Raw genomic sequence first — 27,046 nt, 5'->3', positions numbered from 1 at the left:
ATCTCAGCATCTATCCTGTCAAACCCCTTCAGAGCATTATAAGTTTCAATAAAGATCGCCTCTCATTCTTCTAAACTCCAATAATTATTGTCTCCATCTGCTAAATCATATCCTATAACAACTCTTTATTCCATAAATCAATCTTCTCTGAACTTCTTCCAATTTAAGCACATCCTCCTCAAGTAAAGACACCGATGTTGTGCACAGTATTCTTGGTGCAGTCTCACCAATACAAGATGTAGTTACAGGTACTATGCTCTCTCCCTCTTCCAATGAAGGCCAACATTCTATTTACCTTCCCAATTAGTCACTATACCTGCATGTTAACAGCATTTCATGTATGAGGCAACCCAGATCCCTCTGCACAGTAGTATTCTGCAGTCTCTCTCCATCTAAACAATATTCTGCTTATCCATTCATCTTAGCAATGTGAATAACCTGACTTTTTCCAATATTAAAGTCTACCTGCCAAATTTGTTCCCAACCGCCTATTTACATTCCTTCACAGATTCCTTGTGTCCTCCCAACTTGCTTTCCACACGTCTTTGTATCATCAACAAATTTGGCTGCAGAATAGTCATGAATGTACATTATTGTTAGCAAATGTGGGTGGTGGTGACTGGGATTGGGTGCTGGGGGGAAAAGTTTGCATTGGATATCAGTCAGGAGGCAAGGTGTGGTGAGGGACGAAAAGCTAAAGATGCAGACCAATCTATGGCAGGCTAATCTCTGTTGAATTTATAGAAAGTATAAGGATTTTACATTTTATATGGAGAATGGGAAATTAACATATGTTTGCAAGAAGAAATGTCAAGTGAAACAGGGCTTCCTGTGATTCTGTGATAAAATGGATCAGTCTTCCATGTAAATTATAAATAATCAAGCCACCTTCACTGGTCCCAGCAGAACCATATTATTTACACCTTACTGAAAATGACTTATTTAATCACATAAAATGATTCATTTTATTTGAGACTGTGATCTCAGACACATCCTCCTTACACCTAGCCTATAGAGCCCCATAAGAATTTTACAAGTTTCATTCAGAGAATCATGGTGTCAGAGAGAGTGACGTAGCACAGAAACAGGCCTTTTGGCCCATTGACTCTACGTTATCAAGCACCCATTTTATTTCACACCAATTCTTCACTAACCTAACACATTTTATTCTCCCCACTTTTCCATCAACACCCACCCGCTCCCCCCCCCAAGATTCTATCACCCATTTACAGACTGGGGGTAACTTACAGTGGTGAAATAACCTACCAACCCACACATTTCCGGGATGTGGGAGGAAACCGGAACACCCACAGGAAACCCATATGGTCACAGGGAGAACATTCAAACTGTACAGATGGCACCTGAGGTCAGGATTGAATCTGGGCCAATGGAATTGTGAAGTAGCAAATCCGGCAGGTTTCATATATCTTCTTCCGTGAAGACAGTCAAAAATTATTTGTTTAAATTTTCTGCCATTATAACTTCTCCCATTTCTGTCTGCAAGGGACCCACCTTTTACCGTCACTAATCTTTTTATCTTTTTACATATATAATATATATATATATATATAGAAGCTCTTATTGTCACATATTTCTCATCTATATACTCTCATTTTTCATCTGTCCTTTCTTATGAATTTCTTGGTCCTCTTTTGATACGTTCTAATATGTTCCCAATCCTCAGATATACTGCTACTTCTGGCAAATTTATAAGCCTCTTCCTTTGATTTGATGTCACCAGTAATTCCCCTGTCAGCCACAGATGAATAACCTTTCCTGTTGGACTTTTTTGACTCGAATACCACATATCACATACTATTTCTTTAAATGCTAGCCAATACTTTTCTATCATCATACATTTGAATGTAGTTTTTCAGTTAACTAGATGTAAATGGCCCTTCAAACCTTTATAGTTTCATTTGTTTAGATTTAAGATCTATACAGCACTTTTACATCATTTGTACAGCACTTCCATAATCAATGTAACATTCCATCATATAACCGGCTCCTTTACAACAAGATTATTAATTAACTCTTTCTCATTTAACAACACTGAATCAAAACCTCGTTGATTCCTCAACATATTGAGCTGGAAAACCATCTTGTGTACATTCTGGGAATTTTTCCTCCAACTTTTCACTGCTTATTTGATTTGTCTAAATGTAGATCAAAGTCTCTCATAGTTATTGCTTTAACCCTGTAACATCCATCTCTAATATCTTGATTTATACCAAACCAAATTGTGCCATAATTTTTTGGTGTCCTATAAATAACTCCCGTCAATGCTTTTCCCCCTTGTTATTTTGTTGTGTTTCTTAGCTCAATCAAAATGATTCTAATTCCACATCATGAGCCAGGATCATTTTTCACAATCCTCATGCCTTTTCTTTTTCCTTTTTGCTGGTCCTTTCTAAACGTCCATTACCCTTGAACATTTAGCTCCCATATTTAGTCACCCTGCAGTTGGACACACCCCAGACGAAAGTCATAAGGACACATACTTGACAAAAGGTCAATAATGCACAAAAGATGGAAATGACTATAATTTATGTAATAATTTTTCAGCTATAGTAAATCCTTCCTAGATTTATTTTGATTCACAAAGGAGCCATGTTGTTAGAGTAATGTCACTCTGTGAACGCCTGTGAAGGCTTTCTTGGTGTCTGCATTGCAGTAGAATATTTGGCAATCTGAAAGGAAAATGTTGCCATAAAATTTTGTGCAATAAAAGTATGCCCCGGATATGTTGAGTCATGTGCTTGTTAACTGCATACCGAACCTGGCTTTGTGGTGATTGAGTTTGCATTTTGTCTTGATGTGTGGGTGGACTGATTAATGTCTGCTATTAGTTCTACAGCTTGTGTAGTTGAAATTTAACTTTGGAAACAAGTGCTAAACGTGAGGGGTAGCGGAATTCATCTGCTCTCCTTTCTTTCCGAAATTCAGTTGAATTGAAATCAATTTCAGAAACAGATTACACTGTTCAAATATTACTATTAGTGCACAAAGTCAGGGACAATTTCTATATCAGTGTCTTGAAAATAGATTCACCCTTATGTGGTGCCCTCGATAGGCAATGCAGAAGGCACTGTTGTCCAATTGGATAACCTGCAAAAAGTCATGCAGTTTGGCAAAAACATCGTTAAGTTCATGTGTTAGAACTTTACTTTTGCAATTTTCAAAGCATTGAAAACTTAATTCATTGAAATGCTGACCTCAGGGAATATGGTCAGACTTTAAAGAATCTCTTTCCATGGCAACCACATGCAAGCTGTAGACAAGGCTGCTATGGAGGTGAGGGAAAATGTGGAGGAGAGGAAGAAGTGTGTGTTTGACTGGTGAATGTGACCAGACCTCATACCCTTATCAATGTCATGCTGTAAGTAGAGCCATTCGACTGTAAGGTATGGACTGATCAGTCTGGCAGATATTGCTGTGTGGTGAATTGAAGTAGATGACATATAAAAAAGACTGTGATCATTTAGAGAACACACAGTGATGCTTCTGCATAAATAATAAGTAATGAGAAATGTGTCTGGCAGACGAAGTGCATTAAACATCAATATCACATTGGAGACTTTTTAATTCAAGCCTCTTTGCTGATCTGCTGTAGGGTTAGCTCCTTGTTCTTTTGTGACTGATGCACCATTATGCTCCAATTTATGTAGAAATGGCTGCTGTGCATGGGACGGTCTTATTAGATTTGCAACTGACATAAGGCAAACATCAGCCAGTAAGTGCCCCAGTCAATTTATCACTGGAGGCTATTGAATTGGAGCTGATGGCCAGCACAATCTCACACAGATAAAACCACATTTACATGCAATCTACACCTAAAAATGCACAAAAATACCTTGTGGGCTGTATTTTTAGTATCATGGTTAAATGAGGAAATAATTCACAGCATTTACCTTTCTCTGGAGTTAGCTCTACTAAAAATTGAAGGTCCACAAATTAATTTCAAGATTAATAAAATTTGTTAATTTTTGTTTCAAATTAGATTACTTTGAATGGGGACCATTACTACATCTATAAACAAAACAATGAAATTCATCCCCATTAAGGAGCTTCAAATGTATTATTTAAAAATAGCTGAGTATTCCACATCATTTCTGGAATTCAATTCCATTGAAGTCAGTTGAATGGAATTTCAAAAGTGGAGTAGTATAGCATGTTAGCATAACATTAAATAGCATAACATGTTTAGCACTGCTGTCCGTGGATGCAGTTCCTGGCAACTATATCTTTTGCCATCATATGTACTTTGGAGGATTTGTATACATTGTTGTCTGAGTAGATGTGAAGGTTTAAATAAAATTACATATTGCCATTTAACTTTATTAATAGTAAAACTATTAAAACTACACATGTGCATGCGCGCACACACACACACACACACACACACACACACACACACACACACACACACACACACACATCATAACCGTCACACTTCCCTAAAGGCTCCTTCACAACAAGATTATTAATTAACTCTTTCTCGTTTAACAACACTGAATTGTATTTAAAATTATTCCCATAGCCAGACATTGGAATTTCATATACCAAGCAGGTATTCAAAGCACCTTATCATTCTAGGCCTGAAAATGTGATTGATACCCACCACTATTTCCCCATGTGTGGAAAACAACAGAAGTTTTACTTAGTCATGTTGATTGAGAGATAAGTATTAGCCATGACACCAAGGATAACTTCCCTTTTTTCTTGAAATAGTGGAATGGTATTTCTTACATCAACCTGAGATAGCAAACGGTGCCTTTGTTTAACATTTCATCTGCAAGAAACCATCTCTGACAGTCCACTAATCCGTAATATCACACTGAAGCATCAGTGTAGATGTTCGCTATCTTGTCTCTGGAGTGAGATTGAAAACCACAGGCAAGTGTGTTGCTGCTTGAACCACAGCAGATACCTGAGGCAAACCCATGTATTTTAAATTGTTTAGTAATTTGCTACTAATCATCGTTGAGCACAAGTTAAATCTATTCAGAGGTAAATTTCAAGTTTGTGCATTTTCTTATCTTCAGTTTTTAACACACTTGTTGAAAAAAAATCTAGTTTAGTAACTTATAGTCCTGGTTCCCAATTAATCTCCAGTTCACATAAAAGCACAGCAAAGTATATTATAATGTAACTTTTTTTAATGTTTACTTGTATTTTTAGATTTGAGTTCCATTTTACACGGAACCTATACTTTTAATCTTGGCTTATTATTTGCTTCAATATTAATCTTAAATGCAAAAGCCTCCTGATAATTAAAAGGTGGCATTCTATCTTCAAGACATGGGCTTAATTCCAATCCAGGGATGAAAGGTTCTCTTGCTTTCTTGCCTGTGAATAAGTTTTGTATTAATGACCTGCCATTGTGAAGGCCACAAAAAAAATCACCAATGTATATTTAAAAGATCTGCTGCAAAGGGTAATTCATTGTAGCAATGTAGCAAGAAAAGCTTAAGGCTCATTGTTTGCTGGTACTGAATTGGATTACCAGCAATTGCTTCATTTATTAGTTCATCAATATTATAATATCTTTATATTAAAGCATCTTTATGATTCTCAACAAATTAATTGGTTACTTGTAGCCTCCCTGTGATGACATTGTTTGCCTAGATCTAATTCATTTTTATGCAGGAAATTCAAATGATTGCCCAATTTGTGACAAAAGTGACAGCCTTCAGTGTTTATAAAGTACTTTGACACACCCTGAAATGTATCCTGAGAGGGCCATTGATCCCTGCATTTATGATATGAAAGTTATTATAGATGCATGACTATTTTATTGACTGAAAGCATTTATTCCTATTACTACGTGCTATCACAATGCTGTTTTTGCCTTTTATTTGACTGCTCATTAGTGGTGTTGTTAATATGGACCTGATTCTGTGCCATTCGGTTCATGATTCTTTAATACAGGGCAAGAAACTTCAGGGAACACATTATTGTCCCAGGTAATGTGTAGCTAGCATATAGACTAAGGCTCAATGAGATGAATCTTCACTCTGTTCCACCCACTGGCAATGGCAGTCTCAAACTCATAATGTTGCACTTACCATCATGATCCCCTCCAAATCTGTTCACCACTGGTTTGCATGGGCCTTTACATAGTCAGAAACTCAGCTACAGAACTTGGTTTGGATTTGAATGCATATCAGAATGTAACCATTTCCTTTAAATGTCTTGTTCTCCATCCTATCACACACATCCCTTTATTCTCTCCATCTCACCCCTTACCCTGCAAATAAAGACACGTTTGATTTCTAAATTTTCTCAGTTCTGATGAAAGGTCATCAACTTGAAGTATTGATTCTGTGTCTCTCCCATGGATGTTGCTGGATTCTACTGAGTTTCTCCAGCATTTTCTCTTTTCATTTCAGATTTTTAGCATTTGCAAATTTTATTTTTTAATGACGCTATCATGCTTTTAATAGTATTTAATTAGATCAAATTACACAAAATTATTTTATATTCTGAAATTCTAATGCCACAATAATATTTTATAGAAATCTATTAAGTAATCAAAATGCTAACCTTTAATCTCTGGAGGTCCTGTTCCACTAAAATAAAATGTTGACATTCAGAATCAGAATTGGAATCAGATTTATTATCACTGACTTATATGATGTGAAACTTCTTACTTTGTTGCAGCAGTACCGTGCAAAGACATAAAATTACTATGAATTACAAAAATAAATAAATAGTGCAAAAAAAAGGAATAATGAGGTAGTGCTCATGGATTCATGGACTGTTCAGATGAATATTAGCAGCTGAATAAGCCGTATTTTTACATTTTCAGCTATTATTAATCTACACCTTTTATCTAAGCATGTAAGTTTAAATGTTTAACTTAAAAAATAAACCTTAATTCTAGAGAATGATATGCTAAAATTGCTGGACATCTGAGCTATATGTCACATGTTCATGGTGATATCTATGATTTATAAATATGGATTTTCTCAAAGAAACCTCTGAAGATGGTATTAGTGTTGAAAAGGCAATAATCTCTGCTGCACGCGTTGCCAAAGGTCATGTTTACTGGCTGCAGACAGGCTGAGTGACTCATCCTACCCATAAAGTATGTGAAGCTCCAAGGGAAACTATGTGAAATCTGCCCTATAATGTAAATGAGTGAAATTCCTCAATTTAGCATCCTGAAAAATGAGGTGTTTAGCTTCTGCAAAGTAACCTTTGTGGATGAAGAATCCCTTACTTAATTATTAGTAGCTGTGGTTGAGCTCTGGGAGGATGTTATGGATCACAAATCCATTGGAATCATAAATAATGTTTGAATGTAGTTATAATTCATGAGGAATGCATTGCATGAAAGCCTTGTCACCATGTTTTACTAATGCAAACAACTACAGGAAATCTTCCAACAATGTCACAGATTCAGTCCTCCATAGCCGCCTTGCTTTCTTCCCTAAAATGGAGTTCTGTATCATTGATCAGTCCTCCATGTGGAGAGGTGCAAGAAACAGTTTTAGGATAACTGGAAACTGACTTAGTCCTGTTTTTCTGAAAAAGGTGTTTGCTGTGGTTCAATGGTAACACACTTCTCACAATGGAACTTCAGGCAACACACTATTGTACCAGGTATGCCCAGTCTAGTTAGCATGTAGACTACAGCTTCAAAGTGATGAATCTTTACTTTGTTCTATCCAGTGGCAATGACTGACTTAGACTCATATGTTGCACTTATTGTTATGATCCCCTCCACTGGATCAGAATCACTGGATTTAAGTCCTGCTTTCCGCAATAAGCACAAGAATAGAAGAGCTCACATGGGCATTGCCATTATTTGTACCTCAAGCAACATCATCCAAACAGATAAGATGGTCATGTTCACATTGCTCTTTGCGGGTCCAAGTTTGTAAATTGACAGATGGGTTTCATATATTACAACAGTGCTTCAAAAATGCTTCATAGAGCACTCCGGAAAAAGCTAAGTCTGTGAATGGAGGTATACCAATGCAAGACTTCCTTTCCATAAATGCATTTTATACACAAATTCCAGGCAAAATGTGGACACTCATATTTGCTGTACTCTGCCAGTGTATGATCCATGTGCAGTTATCTTCTTATCTAATTTCCATATTCTTTCCCATTTACCTTATTTTGCAGTCTATTTATTTCAATTTTGAGTGAGCTGACTTCAAAGGTCACGTGTTAATAAATTCATGGCTCTAATTACTCTTATTACAAAAATAATTTTTCTGATCTATTGAATAGTGGGTCATTTGACATTTATTTCATTTGGCATTTTTTTTAACAACAGAGCTGACAATTCCAGTAAACTGTTCATTAGTCTCCCTCATTCTCCCATCCTCAGCCAGAACTTTTCTTGTCATATCCCAACTCACACCTCACACCAAAACCTATTCACCCATCACTTCTGTACTTGTTGACCTACATTGGCATCCAGTCATCAATTTGCAAGTTTTCAAGCTTGTTTTTGTCCCTCCGAGGCTTTCTGCTTCTCCATTTCAGTAAACCTACCAGTTTCTGAGAGCTCTGCCTTCCTCAAAATCTGACCTCTTGGGCATTCCCAATTTTATTTGCTCTGCCATTTTTGGCAGGAGCTTCAACTGTTCAACTGCAAGCTCAATAATTTGCTCCCTAAATCTCTCTTCCACAGATACTGCCCTAACCTTGCTGTGTGTTCCAGCATTTTCTGTTTTTATTTGTGATTTCCAGCATCTGTTGCCTTGTAATTTTCATTTACTCTCTGCTTCTTATTTGGCATGATGCCATATTTTGTTGGTGCACACCCTGTGCTGTACTTTGGAATAATTTATCTTATTAATGACTGCAGATAAGTATGTACCGAGCTTATGGAAAATCTTGTGGTGCTTGAATAAACTATACACTTAGAGTTGTGAGTGGATTTTTTGATGGAAGTGAGATAAGTACTAAGAAGCAAAACAATGGAACTATTCTATAGTTCATGTGCAAAAGTCAAAGATCGCAATGCATCTGGAGCGTATTTGTCTTTGTTAAAGAAACCCAAGGCTCAGTGTTCACAGAAAAGGCAGCTGAAACTTTTTTTTTGAGAAACCAGTACCACCCACGCTTGGAAATGGTCAGATCTAGCAGCCGCCCACACTGGAGATGTAACTGTTTCAGGAACTAGAAAAACATGTTTATCGGGAATGAGGCTAAACAATATTGGTATCTACTGATTGACATCTAGATTGTTAAAAGAGGTAAGTAAAAAAAAACTGTGGGCTCAGGAGAGGGAAGGGCTAAATGAGTAATTTTAAATTAAATGCAGAAAGGTAGATTAAAAACACAGAGTGATTGTTAAAACATGAAAGAAGCTATCAGTAAGCACATTGATTCTATGTACTTGGTTCAATTTAATTTTTATATATGTTTAGTAAAAAATGAATTATTTATTTATGCCTGTAAGGGATTTGGCTCAGATCACATTAACATATGCTCTAAGATCAGAACTATTTCGGGAAATGAACAAATTCAAGTAAGAGAAAGTACTTGAAAAAATACTTTTAAGATAAGGAAAAGTAAACTGAGATATAGTTTGTTGTAAAGCAAATTATCCAACTTGTTTTGGTGGGAATGCAAGCAAAGATGGATATAAATTGGGAGCATACTGATGTTTCCTTGGAAACCCCGAATGGAGTAAATTACTGCAGCTTAATGGTATTTAAGACAATCAGGACTGAATTCCTGAGTTGCATTATAAAATGCAAACCTATTTGCAATTTAGATAATTATGATAATCAATAAAATGTTAAACTTGAATATTTCAGGGGGAAATATTTCTTTTTGATTATGGTTCCTGAAAAAACATACATATCTGAAGGTTTGCTTGATGTAATGAAATAGGAATGAATAATATACATTGATGATTAAAATACAGTCTGTTCCAATTAAGTATTTCTTTGAATGTGGTTGTCATTGTAATTGTATTTAGTTATGACTAGATCTTGTCTTGGAATGAAAGGCACATTTGTCATACCTAAATTATGTTGGAGGCTCTCATCGCAATGATCATGAACAAAATGATTAGGCATGTTCTCAGAATTTTGTCCCGCAAATGAACAACTTTTAATAGAATGAAAAAGCGAAATCCTGTTACTTCTATAATATTACAAATTGTCAGGTATACTTCTAAAGTTCCTAGGATGTTCAACAGAACTTTGATTATTTTTAAAACATGGTTTCTTATTGAGACTTCAATAATAAACTTGAAATTGAACTTGAGGCAAGGGTGACTTTCAGGTAATGACAATTCCAAGGTAATTGATAGCTGTGAAAGAAAAAAAATAGGTATTGCAATAAAAACAGCAATAAGAAGGGAAATCAAAATCTTAAATATTTGAATTTTTGAGAAGAAAAATGGAAGAGCAATGGTAGTGAGATTTAGGTGGCAGTAAATATCATACATAATATAAAGATATATTAGAAGTTAGGATGAGAGGTGAAGAAAGAAATTTAAGAGCTTGCATTCATCTGTGGAGAAGATTTATAGCTATTATTTTAATTTGTTCACAGGAGGTAGATGCCATTGGCAAGGCCAGAATTTATTGTCCATCCTTGAAATTAATGGCTTTCCAACCAGTTAAAAGTCCAAAGGTTTTTAGAAGTGAACTATTTTGGTTTATTCTCTAGTCATTCAGGAACCAGACCAGGTGAGGGTTGGCAGAATTCCTTTCTTGAAAGACAGAAGTGAGTCAGATGGGTTTTTATGACAAGCCAATTGTTTCTTGGTCATCATTACCAATATAAGGATTTTTTCCAGACATTTACTTACTTGATTTTAAATTCCCCAAATGCTACAGTGGGATTTGAGCTCATTGCTCTGGATCAATGATCCAGACCTAGAATTACAGAACCATTGAACATTTTGACAATACAAAAAGAAACTTTTTGGCCGATTGTATATATTCCAGCCTAATCTGATCTTCTAGGACCAGGTCTGCAGCCCTGGTCATAGCTCTTCAAGCACATATATTTCCTTCTTAATATGATGAACATTTCTGCTTCTACCATGCTTTCAGGCAATGAGATCCTGCCCCCTATCATCCCCTTTGGTGAAAAGTGTTTTCTTCTTCTCCCATTTAGAACTCCAATCTATCAATTAAATGTCCACCTGATTTTAAACTCATTTGCTTTGAGAAGTTCTTCCTATTTACTCTAACTTAGCCTCTCATAGTCTTTCACACTTCATTTAAGTCTCCCCACAGCTTCTGTTCTTTGGCTAACAGAATGGGTTAAACATTGCATGGTTCAACTCTATTTCTCCTGTAACTACTTCTGGTGATATGTGCTGTATACTGAAAGGTAAATAACAGTAATGGGCATTGCATCTGAAACAGATTTAGTGTGTAGTTTAAACTTTTGCCATGATGGTCTTGCTACCACTGGTATCAGCCCAAGCCATACAAGACTTAGTATTATCCTACTATGAAATAGAAGTCACTTCAATCTGCAAAATTATAATGATCACAAATGCAAAATAGAAAATCAAAGTTAATCTCAAAGTTGAGCTTTTTCAAAGATCTCATTTTTCCTTTCAGTTTAAAATCTTATCTTTTCAAAAAAATCATTTATTTATTTCATTCATTAATTACATTAAGGTAAATTTACTGTTTATTTACAGAACACCTGGCTACATAGTGATGTAACCAGGAGAGCAGCTGCCCACAGCTCCAGTGATCTGAGTTCAATCCTGACCTCTGCTGCTGTCAATGTAGAGTTTGCGCATTTCTCCTTGTGACTACGTGAGTCTCCTCTATGAGTTCTGGTGTCTTCCCACATCCCAAACACATGCAGATCAGTAGGTTAATTGGCCAATGTAAAACATCCCTAGTGTGTGAGTGAGTGGTAGAACCAAGGGTTGAAGAGAATCTGGGCAGAATACCAATGGGAGTAGCACAGATCAGTGTCAATGAATGCTTGATGGTCGGCATGGTTTCAGTGGGCTGAAGGGCCTGTTTCTGTGTTCTATGATTCTATGACTCCATGACTCTACCATTCTATGATTCTAAAGAATGGGAACTGCCCATTTGGCTTATGGTGCCAATTCATTCCAATGACATTTTTGACAGTTTACCTACCATCATCTAGCACCTCTAAATATGAATAATCACAGCTAGCATTTTCAAATCAAGAGACTTTCTGATAATTGCAACTGCAAACAAACCTCTTTGACACCAATTGATGTTCAGCCCTGGTCAGGTCCATTTTGCAGGACGTTACTGATGATCAGTGCTTACAGAATAACACATTGACTAATATAACTTATGTTCCATTGAATAATGTCACTTGAATGAATACACTGCAATAAAAAATGTCATTATCCTTGCATCATAATTTCTCTTAAGTGGTGATTTAACATTTTTTTGTTTGATCCCTGGTTAATTGTGCTTGGTGAAATGTTGTATTGCTATTTTTGTAGTTTTTGAAGACTGACATTTATTTAAAAAATGATACATCAATTTTTACATGACCATGACATTATTTAGAAGGATTTTACCCAAGTAAGTACTGAATAATTGGTAACTATTCAAACCTTGAATAAAACTGAAACATGGACTGGAAAGGAAGGAAAGCAATGATTATATACCACAAATAGTCAGGTGCTTGTTTCTTTTCTAACATATTGAGTCAAACTTTTAATTTGTTACTATACTTGATTTAGCTGTGTGGCATGTCTTTTATTGTTCATGTGTGCTTCTAGATTTAGCACCAAAGTAATACTTCAGAAGTGAAGCTCTTTTTTTTAAATTTAGTACTGTTCATAACTTTCATCTTGGTTTTTCATTCTGACTGGTTACAAAAAGGCCAACTCAGTAAGTTTCTGAGTGAACGAACCAAATAGAGTAGGTAAGGTGTAAATGTGGTCTGAGCTGAGATTGGTTTCCCACTGGAATGGTAATTGACAAAATTGACCAGGTCTAAAATGTAGAATTTAGGAGCAGATACTGAAATGCGGCTCTGGTGCCTTATTGCCTGATGGAAGCAGGCACTTGTGATTCTGGACTAGATATTCCACACTGCCATGTCATATCTTAATAACCCTTATGATAGACTCATGTAGAGACACGAGAAAAGCCAACATTACTCTTCTTGGAACAGAGAAAGTAAAAAAATAAATTTATTAGAGGTGCTCAAAATTGTTCATCGTTTTAATATAGTAAATAAAGATGAACTGTTCTGCTGGTAGGAGGATTGGAAACCAGATTTAAAATTGACAACATAACCAGAGAGAAGATGTGGAATTACTTTTTATACACCATTGCTGAGATTTGAATTTCACTATCTGAAAGGATGGTGGGAGCATGTTGCTTAGCGGCTTTCAAAAAGGGACCGGACATACACTTGAAAATGAAACTATTAATAGGTTACGTGCTATAGTGTGGATGAACAAATTGGGTATTTCCTTCTGCATATAGTGAACTAAATTGCCTATTCTCCATCTTATAATTTGATACTAGGTTAACTATTGCATGTGTTACATCTCTAAGCAAAAGCTTAACATTTCCAAGAGGGAGAAGAAGGAACATTACTTTCTTCAAAGGATTCAGTGACCAAGTTGCCACTTAAAAGCAGATTGGCTACCACCCATTGAATCCAACTTGCCTCAGCTAAAACCACTTTACTTCTCCTTCTGCTTAACTTAACCCATTTCTGAGGGTGGAGATGACCCAAAACTATTTGTTTAAAGAGAGAAATAGGCTACAATTTCTTGCATGGAAGTGCACAGATAAGGCATTTATTTCTGGATAAAACATTAGGAAATCTATGTATAGATTATGATACGGCAATATCTTATATATCTATTGCACTTCTAATGTACAGAAGAAAGGGTAGTAATTCTTAACTGAGCAAAGGAAATTAATAGAAGCAAGAAGATAAAGAAAATAGGAAATTATTCAGTCAAAGGCATAGACAAAATGAAGGGCTTTTGGAAGATGAAAGCAGGGAAGCTGGCAGAAGATTCTGTCAACAGTGCTCTCGGTTCACCAAGGAAATGACTGCTCTTCTTTGCACTGTCAATAGTAACTATGGGCTGTTGTCAGAACACAATAGGGTAGAGTGGATGAGAAGCTGAGTTAAGATAAGGTGAAACACGAAAGGATTTGAGAGTTGTTAATGTCATCTTGTTGTGAAGTAGGGAACCAATGATTCCTAACTAGCAGTGTCTCACAAGGATCGGTTCTGGGACCTCTGCTTTTCGTGATTTTTATTAATGACTTGGATGAGGGGGTAGAAGCATGGGTTGGCAAGTTTGCAGATGACACAAACGTTGGTGGTGTTGTGGATAGTGTGGATGACTGTCGAAGATTGCAGAGGGACATAGATAGGATGCAGAGCTGGCCTGAGAAGTGGCAGATGGAGTTCAATCCGGACAAGTGTGAGGTGGTACATTTTGGAAGGACAAACTCCAAGGCAGAGTACAAAGTTAATGGCAGGATTCTTGGTAGTGTGGAGGAGCAGAGGGATCTGGGGGTTCGTATCCACAGATCACTGAAAGTTGCCTCACAGGTGGATAGGGTAATTAAGAAAGCTTATGAGGTGTTAGCTTTCAAGAAGTCGAGGGATCAAATTTAAGAGCCACAAGGTAATGATGCAGCTCTATAAAACCCTGGTTAGACTACACTTAGAGTACTGTGTCCAGTTCTGGTCGCCTCATTATAGGAAGGATATGGAAGCATTGGAAAGGGTGCAGAGGAGATTTACCAGGATGCTGCCTGGTTTAGAGAGTCTGCATTATGAGGAGAAACTAAAGGAGCTAGGGCTTTACTCTTTGGAGAGAAGGAGGGTGAGAGGAGACATGATAGAGGTGTACAAAATATTAAGAGGAATAGATAGAGTGGACAGCCAGCGCCTCTTTCCCAGGGCACCAATGCTCAATACAAGAGAGAATGACTTTAAAGTAATGGGTGGGAAGTTCAAGGGAGATATCAGAGGAAGGTTTTTTTACCCAGAGAGTGGTTGGGGCATGGAATGTGCTACCTGGGGCGGTGGTGGAGACAGGTACATTGGTCAAATTCAAGAGATTACTAGATAAGCACATAGAGGAATTTAAAATAGAGGGATATGTGGGAGGAAGGGGTTAGATAGTCTTAGGCGAGGTTTAAAGGTTGGCACAACATTGTGAGCCAAAGGGCCTGTATTGTGCTGTACTTTCTATGTTCTATGTTCTATGTTCTAACTAGAAAGATGCCTATTGGGAATTTTGTATGGATCAGAAGAGGGATTTAGCATTCTAAGTGAAGGGGGAGGCTTTTTGAAGAAATAAATCAGAAAATACTGGAAATACTCAGCAGCACAGGCAAATCTGTGGATAAAGAAAAAGTTAACATTTCAGGGCAATCACCTTCCATCAGATCTGAGAAAAGTTCAAGATAAAAGAAGTTTAATTTGCAGAGAAAGAGGAAATAAATAACATGGGAAAGTAATTGGGTGGAGAGCAGGTGAGACTGAATAACAAAAGTTGTGGCCCATAAGATGCTATCAGATATTCTGTGTACTTCCTGTGTTTCCTATATTTTCAGCATCTGCAGTATTTTGCTTTTAAACTATGAAGAATTTAACTTCTGGATAATAAATCTATGGATTAGGTTCTAATTTGTGGACGCAGTTGACAGAGAGAAAGTGGTTAAAAAAAAGAAACTGTGGGGGGAAAATTCTGCAAACGATCAACCATTACATCTAAGTTCCACACCTCCATATTTTGTCTGAAGCAATGATGTTGAGACTAAAAGATTGTAGGTGCCAGTGATGTCAAAGAAAAGGCTTTGATTTCTTTGACTTTAAGCCGTAGGAAAGTTTGAGTCATTCACACCTTAATTTTAACAAGGCAACTGTGGAATCTAGAAACAACTTTAGGATTGATGTGGGAGGCTGTCAGATAAAGTTCTGCATCATCAGTGTACCCCTGGAAGCTGTTTCTGAATTGTAATGTTGAGCAGCAGTGTAGAATGATGACAAAGAAAGGGCCAGGTTTTCAGGATAAAATTACTTTCTTGCAACTCTAAAGTGTTTCCTTAATGTCCATTTTTGCCTGATACAAGGTTCAAAGTCTCACGTCACATTGCCTCCAAATTGTATTGAGAAAATTAGAAACACCAAGGATTGTCTTCCTGTGGTTTGAGCACCGGAAGTTTATTTTGAAAACCAATGAAAGTGCTTCAAATAAAATAAACAGGTTGATTTAAATCTACCTTGGCTTTTGGGAAGTTGATGAGATAGGAGTGAATGATAAACGTAGTGGAGAATAAAATCAAGACAGGTGGTTTAAGTTAAATATGTACATTTTAGACGAACATATGCAATTAAATCTTTATTTCCCAAACTGCAAAATTAGTGGGCCAGGAATCTTTTAATCAGGTAAAAGTATTGGGAAGACTTCACGAAAATTTTAAAAGAAGTGGAGATGCTGGAAATTGACAAAACATAGACAAGGCTGGAAACCCTCAGAGATTATGCAACAAATATGGAGAGAAACAATGTTTCAGAATGAACACACTTTATCAGAACTGGAAACGAGAGAAAGTAATTTAAAGTTGCAGGGAAGGTGGGGCAGGGGGGTGGGGTGGGACTTGAACAAAGGGAATATATCTGACAGGGCGAGACCATGGTTGCTGATGAACTTATCTGGTTGATCGGTTACTGACGTCAATTAGAGAGAACACAAGCAAAGGAATATGAAAGCTGTGAAATGCAATCCTTCAGGAAGTGCCTGTCAGGTCATACTGTGCGAGTCGAAAGAGAAAAACTGAGTCAATATTACAGATGGATGCCTAGAGCTGAGATGGCCAGTTCTGACACAAACACAGAGAGCAACCTGAGCGTTCTCTTTATTGGAACTGTCAGGTTCTCCTGTAGGTTATCCATCTACACAATTGGCTCAGTTTTTCTCTCTCCACTAGCATGCCATGACCTCTTGGCCATGCCCTGCAGCTTTGCATTTCACAGCTTTGTATTTCAGAGCATTGCACTTCACAGCTTTTGCATTCCTTTATTTGTGATCTCTCTCTCTCTCTACATGGCCACATTGACCTATCCACTAAAATATAACTTATCGCCACAGCAATCCCGACCTCACTTTATCAGAGATAGTTGCTTTGTTTTATCTATCCCTCCCCAAAATCTCTTCAGTTTAAAACTAATTTGTTTTCTCTCTTTCTTAGTTCTGACAAGGGGTCTTTGACCTGAAATGTAAACTTTGTTTCTCTTTCCATAGACGCTGCCTGGCCAGCTGAGTGTTTACAGCATTTCCTGTTTTTATACAGACTTCATGGCCAAGGTTTGTCACTTGTCATAAAGATAGATATAAAGTGGAGTTAACATTTCAGGTCAATGACCTTTCAACAGTTTTAATGAAAGATCATTGACCTGAAATGTTAATTCTGTTACACTGTTGCTGTTGAGTTTTTCTAGTGTTCTCTGTTTTAACTTCAGGTTTCCAGCAACTGCACTATTTTGCTTTTTGCTTTGTAGTTAACACTATGTATTTAGTATAATTGCCTCAACACCAAATTCTACACTTCTTCCATAATCTCCCATCCCATTTTGTGGTTTAATTATTTTTTCAGGATGGTTCTGATTACAAATAGCTCTCTTCTGTGAAAATCTGCCCCAGAAACAGGGGGAGGTCAATTGTTGCCTTAATTTATTATTTGTCACAGGTCCTTAAAGGGACAAGTGAAAAATGAGGAAAAATAAAGCAGCAACTCTTAATGTTAAGAGAGGTAGGGATCAGAAGAATATTATTTGTCATCCACAATCTCACGTAATCTGACAAAAGCAAATACACAGCATAGAAGATCAAGAAAATGCTGGAGGAAGTATGTAGCACTTGGAGGTACTCGGCCCAAGTTTCCTTGCTCCTTTATTGCTTCCTATAAAACCTTAATCCCAAACATGTATTGGTTTCTCAATCTCCTGGCTGCATTTCATTAATTTTACACTGTGCTGACTATTCAATTATGTAATCATTGTGTAAGGAATCCATTGAAAGTGACATTCCCAGATCACCCTGTCAGGCTATTAAAAGAAAATGGCAACCACTGATGTTATCACGACACCAAACAATTTTATTAACCAGCAAAAGTATGCTGCAAGTAAGTCAACAAATATCCGATGTCTTGCTGAGATTACTGGGATCTGAGAAGGATCCCATCAGATTTTGTTTCACTTTCCCCAAAATTCTTCAGTACAGAGGTTTGTAATTGACTGAGCTGCATAGATGTTGTGTAGAGGTTGGAAGGTGAGGATCATCAGGCTTTTTTGCCATGAATTGCAGACAAGACAAATTCTTGTCTATCCTGATATCCACAGATGTGTGTTTCTAGCATCTGTCAGCAGCAGGGACCTGGCTAATTTTCCTGCTCTGTGGCACGCAGCAGGCAATTTGTTCATGCCTTTAGTTTAAGTGTGGATGGCATGAACACGAGGTGTGAATCAGATCTGGGCTACAAACTGGGCAGAATCACTGATTCTACAAGAATCAACAGAATTGTAATTAGGCTCAAGTTGAAATTTCAGCTGAGTGTAGATATTACTAATCTGAAATTATTAACAAAGAGTCAATGAATGATAATTTTCCTGATAAAAGATTTTGCTGTACAATATTCTAAAGGTTATTTGTTAATATAAAATTCATTATCTTGTCTGAAATAGTTCTCCAACAACAGTGATGTTCTATAGTGATTCCTTTGGCTACTAGGTCTTTCCATTCTTACCTCTCCTGGAGACAGCTTTGTTTCATTGATTTGAATGATGAGGAGAAAGTTGACGATTGGTCCATGATCTCTCCTGCAGTTTGGCCTTGACAGCTCGCAGTAGTTACTGGAATGGAAGTTAGCTCAGACTGTACCATACTGTGCACACTGTCTATACCTCAGAACAAGGCGTGCATGGGCTGAAATTACCCACAGACTCCACAATGTTCTGTCTGGATTAGATGCAATATCTCCCTTAAATGGCAACTTATCTGTAATTATAGAAAAAACATTGATTGTGATGAAAATAACTGCACACACCCTGTACATTTCAAAGAATGCTAATGGTTTACTCTATAGATTATTGAATTTGAATTAAAACTTTGAAGATATGTGTACTTTTCAAGACAAAAATATTAATTATGGATATTATAACAACTGACCTGTGTGAAGCGTAAAGTAATAAAAAATCCCTTTGCATGATAATCACTAAATTTAGAGATTGAAACAAGAATTTACCATAAACAATATCATGTTTACTGCCATCCACTGATCAGATTAACATGTGGAAGTCCTACCAGATGAAAAAGAAGCTAAACAATCAATTTGCATGTGTTAGAACTGCTTCCTGCAAATCCTTCAGGTAAAGACTGGATATAAATTTTAGAATCCACAGGGTTTCAGCATTTTAATAAATCAAATCCAATAGGCAATATTCACTTAATTAAGTCAGTAATGTTACATGAAGCTAACATGGATAAGCTTTTTCATATATTTTAACTATATTGTTAGATTTATATTGCCTTTGTTTTACAATGTATCATTTTGATCTTCATAATTGTTTGATTGGTAATTGTATCAGAACAGGTAATTAAAATTGGAACTATTTATTTCCTTAATAGCTATATGTTGATCCAAGAGCTGGCATGGCCGGATTGCCCAAAAAGCATTGAATTAATTGAAGATATTTGTTTATTTTAAGCTTAAATGAGTAGAGGTGGATATCACAGCTACAGTTTTACTTAGTAATACTGTTAAAAGTGACATGATTTCTATATCCTTTATATAACCTGAAAATGAATAACTTTGCAGTGCGTCATGTACAGTTTTTGGTTGATTTGTGTTGAGTAGAACTTTTCTTCATTCACATTCTTTTGACATGTATGCAAGACTGATGTTTTGACATGATTGCAAGACAAATTGAGTGGCTTACTAGCCAATGTTAGAGCCAGTCAACCATGCTGGTTTTTGTTTGGACTCACATACAGGTATATTTCCATTCCTAACTGACAATATTTGGCCAGATTGAACTTTGGTCATTAGTAACTGGTAATTGGTAATTAGTTTATTATTGTCACGTACTGAGATACAATGAAAAACTTTTGCTTGCTTGCCTATTTGTAGTTTAATTAGCTTTTATAAAGCTTTATAAAACTGATTTAGCTTTTATAAATTCCAAATTTATTTCATCAATTTAATTTAAATTCCCCACCCATATAAAAAATATATGTGAGGCTGTGGTTTAGGCCCTTGGAATTTGAACTCTTGTTTTTGGAGTATCTAATCACCAGATATGGATCACTAAATGGTTCTTCAGATCTCAAGCATAATAACATTATCACTTTGCTACAAAACTGGTTAGAGAAACATCTCATTAAAATGGAAGAATAAAACATTTTATTTTTGTAGGTATGCTATTTTTAGCAAATAAATTAGTTTCCCAAGCAGAAAAAATGCCCGATCAAGATGATTAATCATGTGTTCTTCAAAGGGATCAATGGCTGAAGTAGCCAACATTTGATATTGGTGAATTTGCAGTTTCCTCTTCCTCTGAGTTTTCTTCTCTAGCTTTGAACAGTCTTGAAGATAGTAACACTTTTCAACAGTGCTATTCCATGGGTCCCAGTCATTATTTGATGCTTTAGTCAAATAACTGATCACCAGAGTGTGTATTGATCGTGTATCTTGAAAGCCAGGAAAGAGATGGGGACATCACCGTTCCACCTAGTCCTGACCTGCCTGGTCACCCACATCCCATTTCTATTGGGAGCTTTCTATAGCAAGCCATGGTTGTCCCAGGGCCTAGTTAGACTCTCTGTATACATTTTAGAGCATGGGTTACGGATTGTTCTATGTTGTGTTGTGAGAAAAATTTTTCTAAATTGTAAAACAATGTACATATTAGTTTGTATATAAGAGGTTTATCTAGGCACAGATTAGTGTAAGGGTAAAGGAACTTTATGTGTATGCTCTTGATGATGCATTGGTCAGTGTATGGACAATGTGATCTTTGCACACATTATGGTATGATGCGCAGATTAGTATGATGTTAATTGGCATTAGAATAGAAAAGTCATCCAGAGCAGCTATAATGCAGTCTAGGGTACTGAAGGAAGAAAGTGTTGAAATGCTAGTGATTCAAGCCACAACCTTCCAATTAGATATGGGGTAGTGCCAGATAAGCAGGTGATTATAAACATTACAACTGTGTTCAAAAAAGCCCAGTCAATTTAATTTTAGAGATGGTTGGCACAGAAGTGTTGCCAATAGAGCTGATCCCTTACAGCTCCAGTGATCCTAACATCTGACCTCCGTGTGTGAAGTTTGCACAGTGTCCCTGTGTGGGTTTCCTCCCACATCCCAAAGACATGCAGATTAATAGGTTAACTGGTCACCTTAAAAAGTTCCTAGTGTGGAGGTGAGTACAAATCTGGAGGGGAGAGGTAGGAAATCAAGGGAGAATCAAATGGGATTAGAATAGGATTTGAGCAGATGGATGCTTGATCATCAGCGTAGACTCAGTGGGCAAAGGTCTTGTTTCCAGGCTATATGACTCTATGATTATGACTTTATGATTCTGAGAAATAATACAGGACAAAATTAATTAATATTTGGAAAATAGATTGACAAATGAAAATCAGCATGAATTTCTTAAAGGTAAGACATGTCTGACAAACTTGATTCATTGATAAAGTTACAAAGAGGGTTGATCAGAATAGTGAAGTTGACGTTTGATGGACTTTCAAAGGTACTTGATAAATCACCATCTGATGTTAGCAAAATTAAATAGATTGTGGCAACTTTCATGCAAAATTTGTTCAGGGGAAAAAGATAAAGAGTTGACAAAAACTGTCATTTTTCGGGCTTGAAGGAACTATAGAGTACTCTCTTGCCCAAAGATCAGTATTATAACCACTTCTCTTCCTGCTGTGTATTAGTTAACACGGATTGGGAAGACAAGACATAATTTCAAAACTTACAGCAAGATTGAATGTCAGAAATATAGTAAACTTTAGGAAGGCATATCCAGGCTGGTACAATCTGAATATTTTGCAGAAGAAATTTAATGCAGAGAAAAATGAAGCAATTAATCTTGAGAAGAATGAGAATATAGAACATTAATAAAGTGCAATTTTAAAGGACATGCAGAAAAGAGAAGGAACCGAATTTATCTCTGGTTGCTAGCTCTAATGCGCACAAGCATTTGCACCAGTTGTATCACCTCACAGATATTCAGTTCCATTGAGATCGAGTAAGTGAGATTAAATTAAAGTGTCCATTTTGGTTATACTACTCTATCCCCTATTTAACGCATTCAGACCTGGAAAAAGTTTCTACTCATTTGTTTGTGGGGATCATAGAAATGTTATGACCTATTTGGCCCATGGAGTCTGTGAGAGCACTTTCATTAGTTTGATTCCTGGCCCTTTTCTCAATTCATTTTCCACCAATTTATTTTGAAGGCCATAGATGAATCTGCTTCCAACACACTTTCAAGAGTGCATTCCAAATTGATGTCAAACAATGCCATGGGGATTTCTGATATGAATTAAATTTCTAATTCGGGGATTTATAAAGAATATGAGTATAACCAGGAAAGAACATTGAGATAAAAATTTACTCAGGCATTTACCCTGAAGTACCACATCAGTATAACAGCTGCTATACTATATGTGATAGTACTTTTCCCTCAATGATAGAATTAAATACATTTTACAATCCAGAAAGAGGCCATTAAGCCCATCATGTCTGTGCTGGTTTATTATTTATATTCAGAATCTGATATCTTTATGTTAATTTTACATTTAATATAATAAATTGTTTATGGACGTGACATATCTTGTCATCCAATAGCTGATGACAATGGTATTACTCAGAATTTGTAATTCAGGTAAGAATGTCAAATGGGCAGGTTGGGCTGTGTTTACAATAAGTGGCTGATCTATTATTGTTTTACAGCTGTGCCTTAGTTGAACATCCCTCCCCACACCTCATTGAAGGCTGGCAATGGTGTGTCCATCACAAGTATGGTACAAGATGTCACAGAACTGCTGTCCCCTTGAAACATGCAGATACTAAATCCTTCACGGCACCGTTAATAAGAACATAAACTAAAAAAAAATTAGTGATTTGAAAAGGAGATTAATGTCCATCTTTCCAGAATCCTGACTCTTCCATTACTACACTCATTTACATCTTGGGGTAATCTTAACATGTTTGGTCAAATTAGCGTAATGGATTACTCTAAAACATTACCATTCTTGTTCATTTTACATATCTTTTAAAGTTATACTTTATTGACTTTAATGTTTACAGTGAATGGTGCACCTCCTCAAATATTTTCTCAATCCATACCTTACTTTTATTGAGGATTGGCCTGATATACTTTAGTATCAAATAGAATATGATAAATCTTAGCTATGTGGTAGAAAAGAAAGTAAGCAGAAGTTGTTTGGATACTGCAAATGTATAACTAAAAGAATTTTATCTCAAATGGGAAAGTACAATTCAAGTGAATAGATTTTGAATTTAACATGCCAGAATCATGCATTGATGCTGCACTTGCTTAAAAGTAACAGAAATAAAATTATGTGTGCAGACATAAAATTCTCCTGTGCTCAAGGTATGCTTTGTGAATGCTTCTAATGTTGCACATAATCAAGTGGCTGCAGTTTCAAAAAAATGTAAACTGATACTCAGTTTACCAACAAGAAGCTCATGTGGATTTCAGTTTACTATTACATAGTCCTCAGTTTTGCAACCTCCTAAAATGGGAGGAAACTTATTGTGAGAGCCATTGATCAGTTCATCATATCTTAATAACAATGAGACTATTTGCAAAGGTTTATCAACAGGACTCAAAAAAATGTGTATGCATAGTTCTATTTATTTTGAAAATAGATATAATTTAACTCCCAATTGAAGTTATTTAAAATACAATGTTTGGGTTTTATCCTACATGAGTTCTGGCACTTCAGTTAGAAGTGCAGTCATGCTTAATAGGTGTGTTACATATTCTACCTTTCAAGTGTAGTCTTCTGTTAAAGTAGTGTAAAATTAAACAGAAAGAGTATCCTATCCATGTAGCATGCCTTCACTAGTCTGTGTTAGGTATAAAGGCTACATGCATGCTTAATTTATTTGTGCAATTAATTGGTCCTATTGTTTAGGTTCATTCATTATTTTAATCTTCACTATTCATGAATCTAACAACTGTTATCTCAATACACTGTCACGTCAGTTTAAATATTTGAATGAATATACTCTACAATGACAATGCATTTTTACATTTGTGCCCGTTTTCGATTTATGCACGACTAATTTTAAGCATTCTTGCTTACTCATAATGTATTTAAACATTTTCCTAACAATAGCTCAAAACAGAGTGTGGCACCAGCTGTAAAACTTCCATCTTTGTTACTTAACTTTAATCAAACAGTAACAGAAAATATCTCAAAAAATGACTTACCAATAACAGAAGTACATTTAAAATGCAAGCGGAACGGTACTACACAAACACGGCATCAGCTGACTCAAACTGCATTCAAGAAGTTTGTTTCTAAAAGTACAGAGAGCACAGTAGAATGAGATAGAAAAAGGGCAGGAACAGGCATGTATGTCAAGTAGTTTCACAATTCCGTCAACATACTTCAAACTCCAAAGCTGACAGGAGGAGCCAAATTGGACTTTGAAAACCAGTTCAACTGCAACTTATCAAGTTTAAACCCATTCAAGGCTAAGTGAATTTCTTGTCCTTTGTGTTTTCTATTTACTTTTCCACTTACTACTCACCAAAAGTAAAAGCCAAAGTATTCAGCAGAAGCTTTGTGTTTCTTTCTCTCTCTAACTCTGTGTGGTAATCCTTGCCTATAATGTACAAGGCTGCATTTTCCTGAATGCTCAGGAAGCTGCTTATCAGCAGAGAGGTTCTTCTTACTGCTTCCTCCCACACCACCTACACATGGGCCTACGCAGTTTCATCATCTACTTCACTTGCAAGCTGAAAAGGTGAAACAAAAGGTCGCATTAAAAGCACATAAAGACAAAAATGAGAATTGTTGATACATCCTAATATGTCTATTCTAAGACATTAGGATGTTTTGAATGCCTGCCTGAACCTGTGCCAAATGCATTAACTTTAAAGACTTATTTGTGTGGTTAAACACACACACACACACACACACACACACACACACACACACACACACACACACACACACACACACACACACACACACACACACACACACACACACACACACACACTTTGACAAAGCATAGTTTCAGGTTACCTGATTCAGTGACATTTAGTTTAACATGTTCCTCTTGTAACTTTGCAGCATTGTTTGGACATAAATATTAACACTTTGAGAATATTCCAAGAGCTTACAACATATTATGGTACTATTTAGCTGGGACACAATACACATAGTTGAAAAATACTTAATAGAAGTTTAACTTATACCAATTTTTTTGTTTTTGAGGGAAAATATATGAATCCCAGAGCTGATGTTTGCATCATGTCAGTAAGTACTTTAAGAAGTACTTCATGTTGCTGGGAATGAGGAAATGAGTTTTACATGGTAATTTACAAGTACTTTTTTTTCTAAAAAATACTGGTGACCTAAATCAACTTTGTTGCCTTCCCAGCAACTCTCTGCTTCTTTTGAGAGTGTAAGGTCCCTTCCTTCCATTTATTAGACAGAATGGAGCATTTAAGTACACTATTAACAGTTTGAATCAGCATACTTCTTGCATAGTTTTTTTCTGCTACACAGTAAACAAGTTTGATCTGCAATGGAACAATAATTTTTGGGATCTGAGGCTTCAATGCCTGTCAGAATGTAATTGCTGGAATTTAACCTGATATGGCCATGACTGTAATGTATTTTGTGTTGAAATTTGTGATGTAAGTACGGTAAATCCTGCTTTACTGAAAAGTTTGTTAAACTAACTGAATAAGAGGACTTCTTGCTTTTTTTCCTTTTTTAATCACTAACTGAAATACTTGACTGCTTCTAAGTGCCTTGACATTGCTGTCCTCTGATTCATGCCAGCATAAGAGTCAATACTAAGTGCAGCTACTTGTAAGAAGAATATTTAGGAGGGGAATGGATCAGAGAGGCAAGGTAAAAACAAGACAGAAGATAAACATGAATCAGTTGCACTATATCAACCTCACTCTGTTGATCAATCATGAGAGTATGGATGTGTTTGTATCCCAGACCAATGCCTGAGAGGAAAAAAAATGAGAAAGACATAAATTTCACTACATATGAAAATATTATCCTGGGTCATTATCATATTAAAATTGCCCAATAGAATTAAGGGTCTTCTAATTGCATTTTGTGTAATATCCAATAACTGTTAATTACACAACAAAGAATATACAGTATGTGAGACATTATTTTGATGCTGACAGGCCCAATAAACTGTCAGTATTAAATAATATTTGAAATGTTTTTGAGAAGCTGAAAAATACATATAATATTGATAAACTACAATATCATTGTTTCAATCTCTTATGCTTGATCTTAGTTGAAACAAAATCATCAGCTGATAGAATGATTAGTTGATCTCATGCGCAGTTACTTCCACTGAATCAGACAACATGATAGGAATTTATGAGAGAAGCAAAGAAAATAAAATAGTTTGCTTGAAAGGCTCAAATTTCCTGGGAAACAATTTGAACTCTAAAACGTATAACAGTGCAGATACATTTAAAGTATGACACATGCTGCAAGTGTATCAGTTTTAAAACTAATGCTTACGTCAAATCAAATTTTATATTGTATATACCAATGTGTTATCCTGATTTAGAATTCAATAAACCTGTAAAACATGGGATCTTAGCTTGGGTTATTTTCTTGCTGTGCTGTGGTATTGTTCTGAACCAATGTTTTTGCATTCTCCTTCAAGGAGGGAAAAGATAAATTACTGGACCAGAATTTACAAATATAGTTGTTATATATCTCGTTATGAATACTATGATGAGTCTGGGGGTCTGGGCTGGGGTTGGGGTGAATGAATCATGCCACAGATTCCCATGACCTTGG

At 36.2% G+C, this 27,046-nt stretch overlaps 1 protein-coding gene across 1 annotated transcript in view; it reads right to left on the bottom strand.

The window, feature by feature from the left end:
• Window positions 1–24,955, bottom strand: part of LOC127580934 (receptor-type tyrosine-protein phosphatase R-like) — a 64,090-nt gene extending 39,135 nt beyond the window's left edge. The window contains exons 1-3 of the mRNA XM_052034909.1: window positions 24,783–24,955; window positions 24,460–24,549; window positions 18,732–18,982 (exon numbers count right to left, since the gene is read on the bottom strand). Of these exons, the coding sequence (XP_051890869.1) occupies window positions 18,732–18,868 (137 nt within the window). The 5' untranslated portion in view covers window positions 18,869–18,982; window positions 24,460–24,549; window positions 24,783–24,955. The remainder of the gene's footprint in view (window positions 1–18,731; window positions 18,983–24,459; window positions 24,550–24,782) is intronic.
• Between the last annotated feature and the right edge of the window lie 2,091 nt (window positions 24,956–27,046).

Source organism: Pristis pectinata, chromosome 20 (assembly GCF_009764475.1).
Source record: "Pristis pectinata isolate sPriPec2 chromosome 20, sPriPec2.1.pri, whole genome shotgun sequence".
Lineage (NCBI taxonomy): Eukaryota > Metazoa > Chordata > Chondrichthyes > Rhinopristiformes > Pristidae > Pristis > Pristis pectinata.
This window is presented reverse-complemented; position numbering and strand designations above follow the sequence as displayed.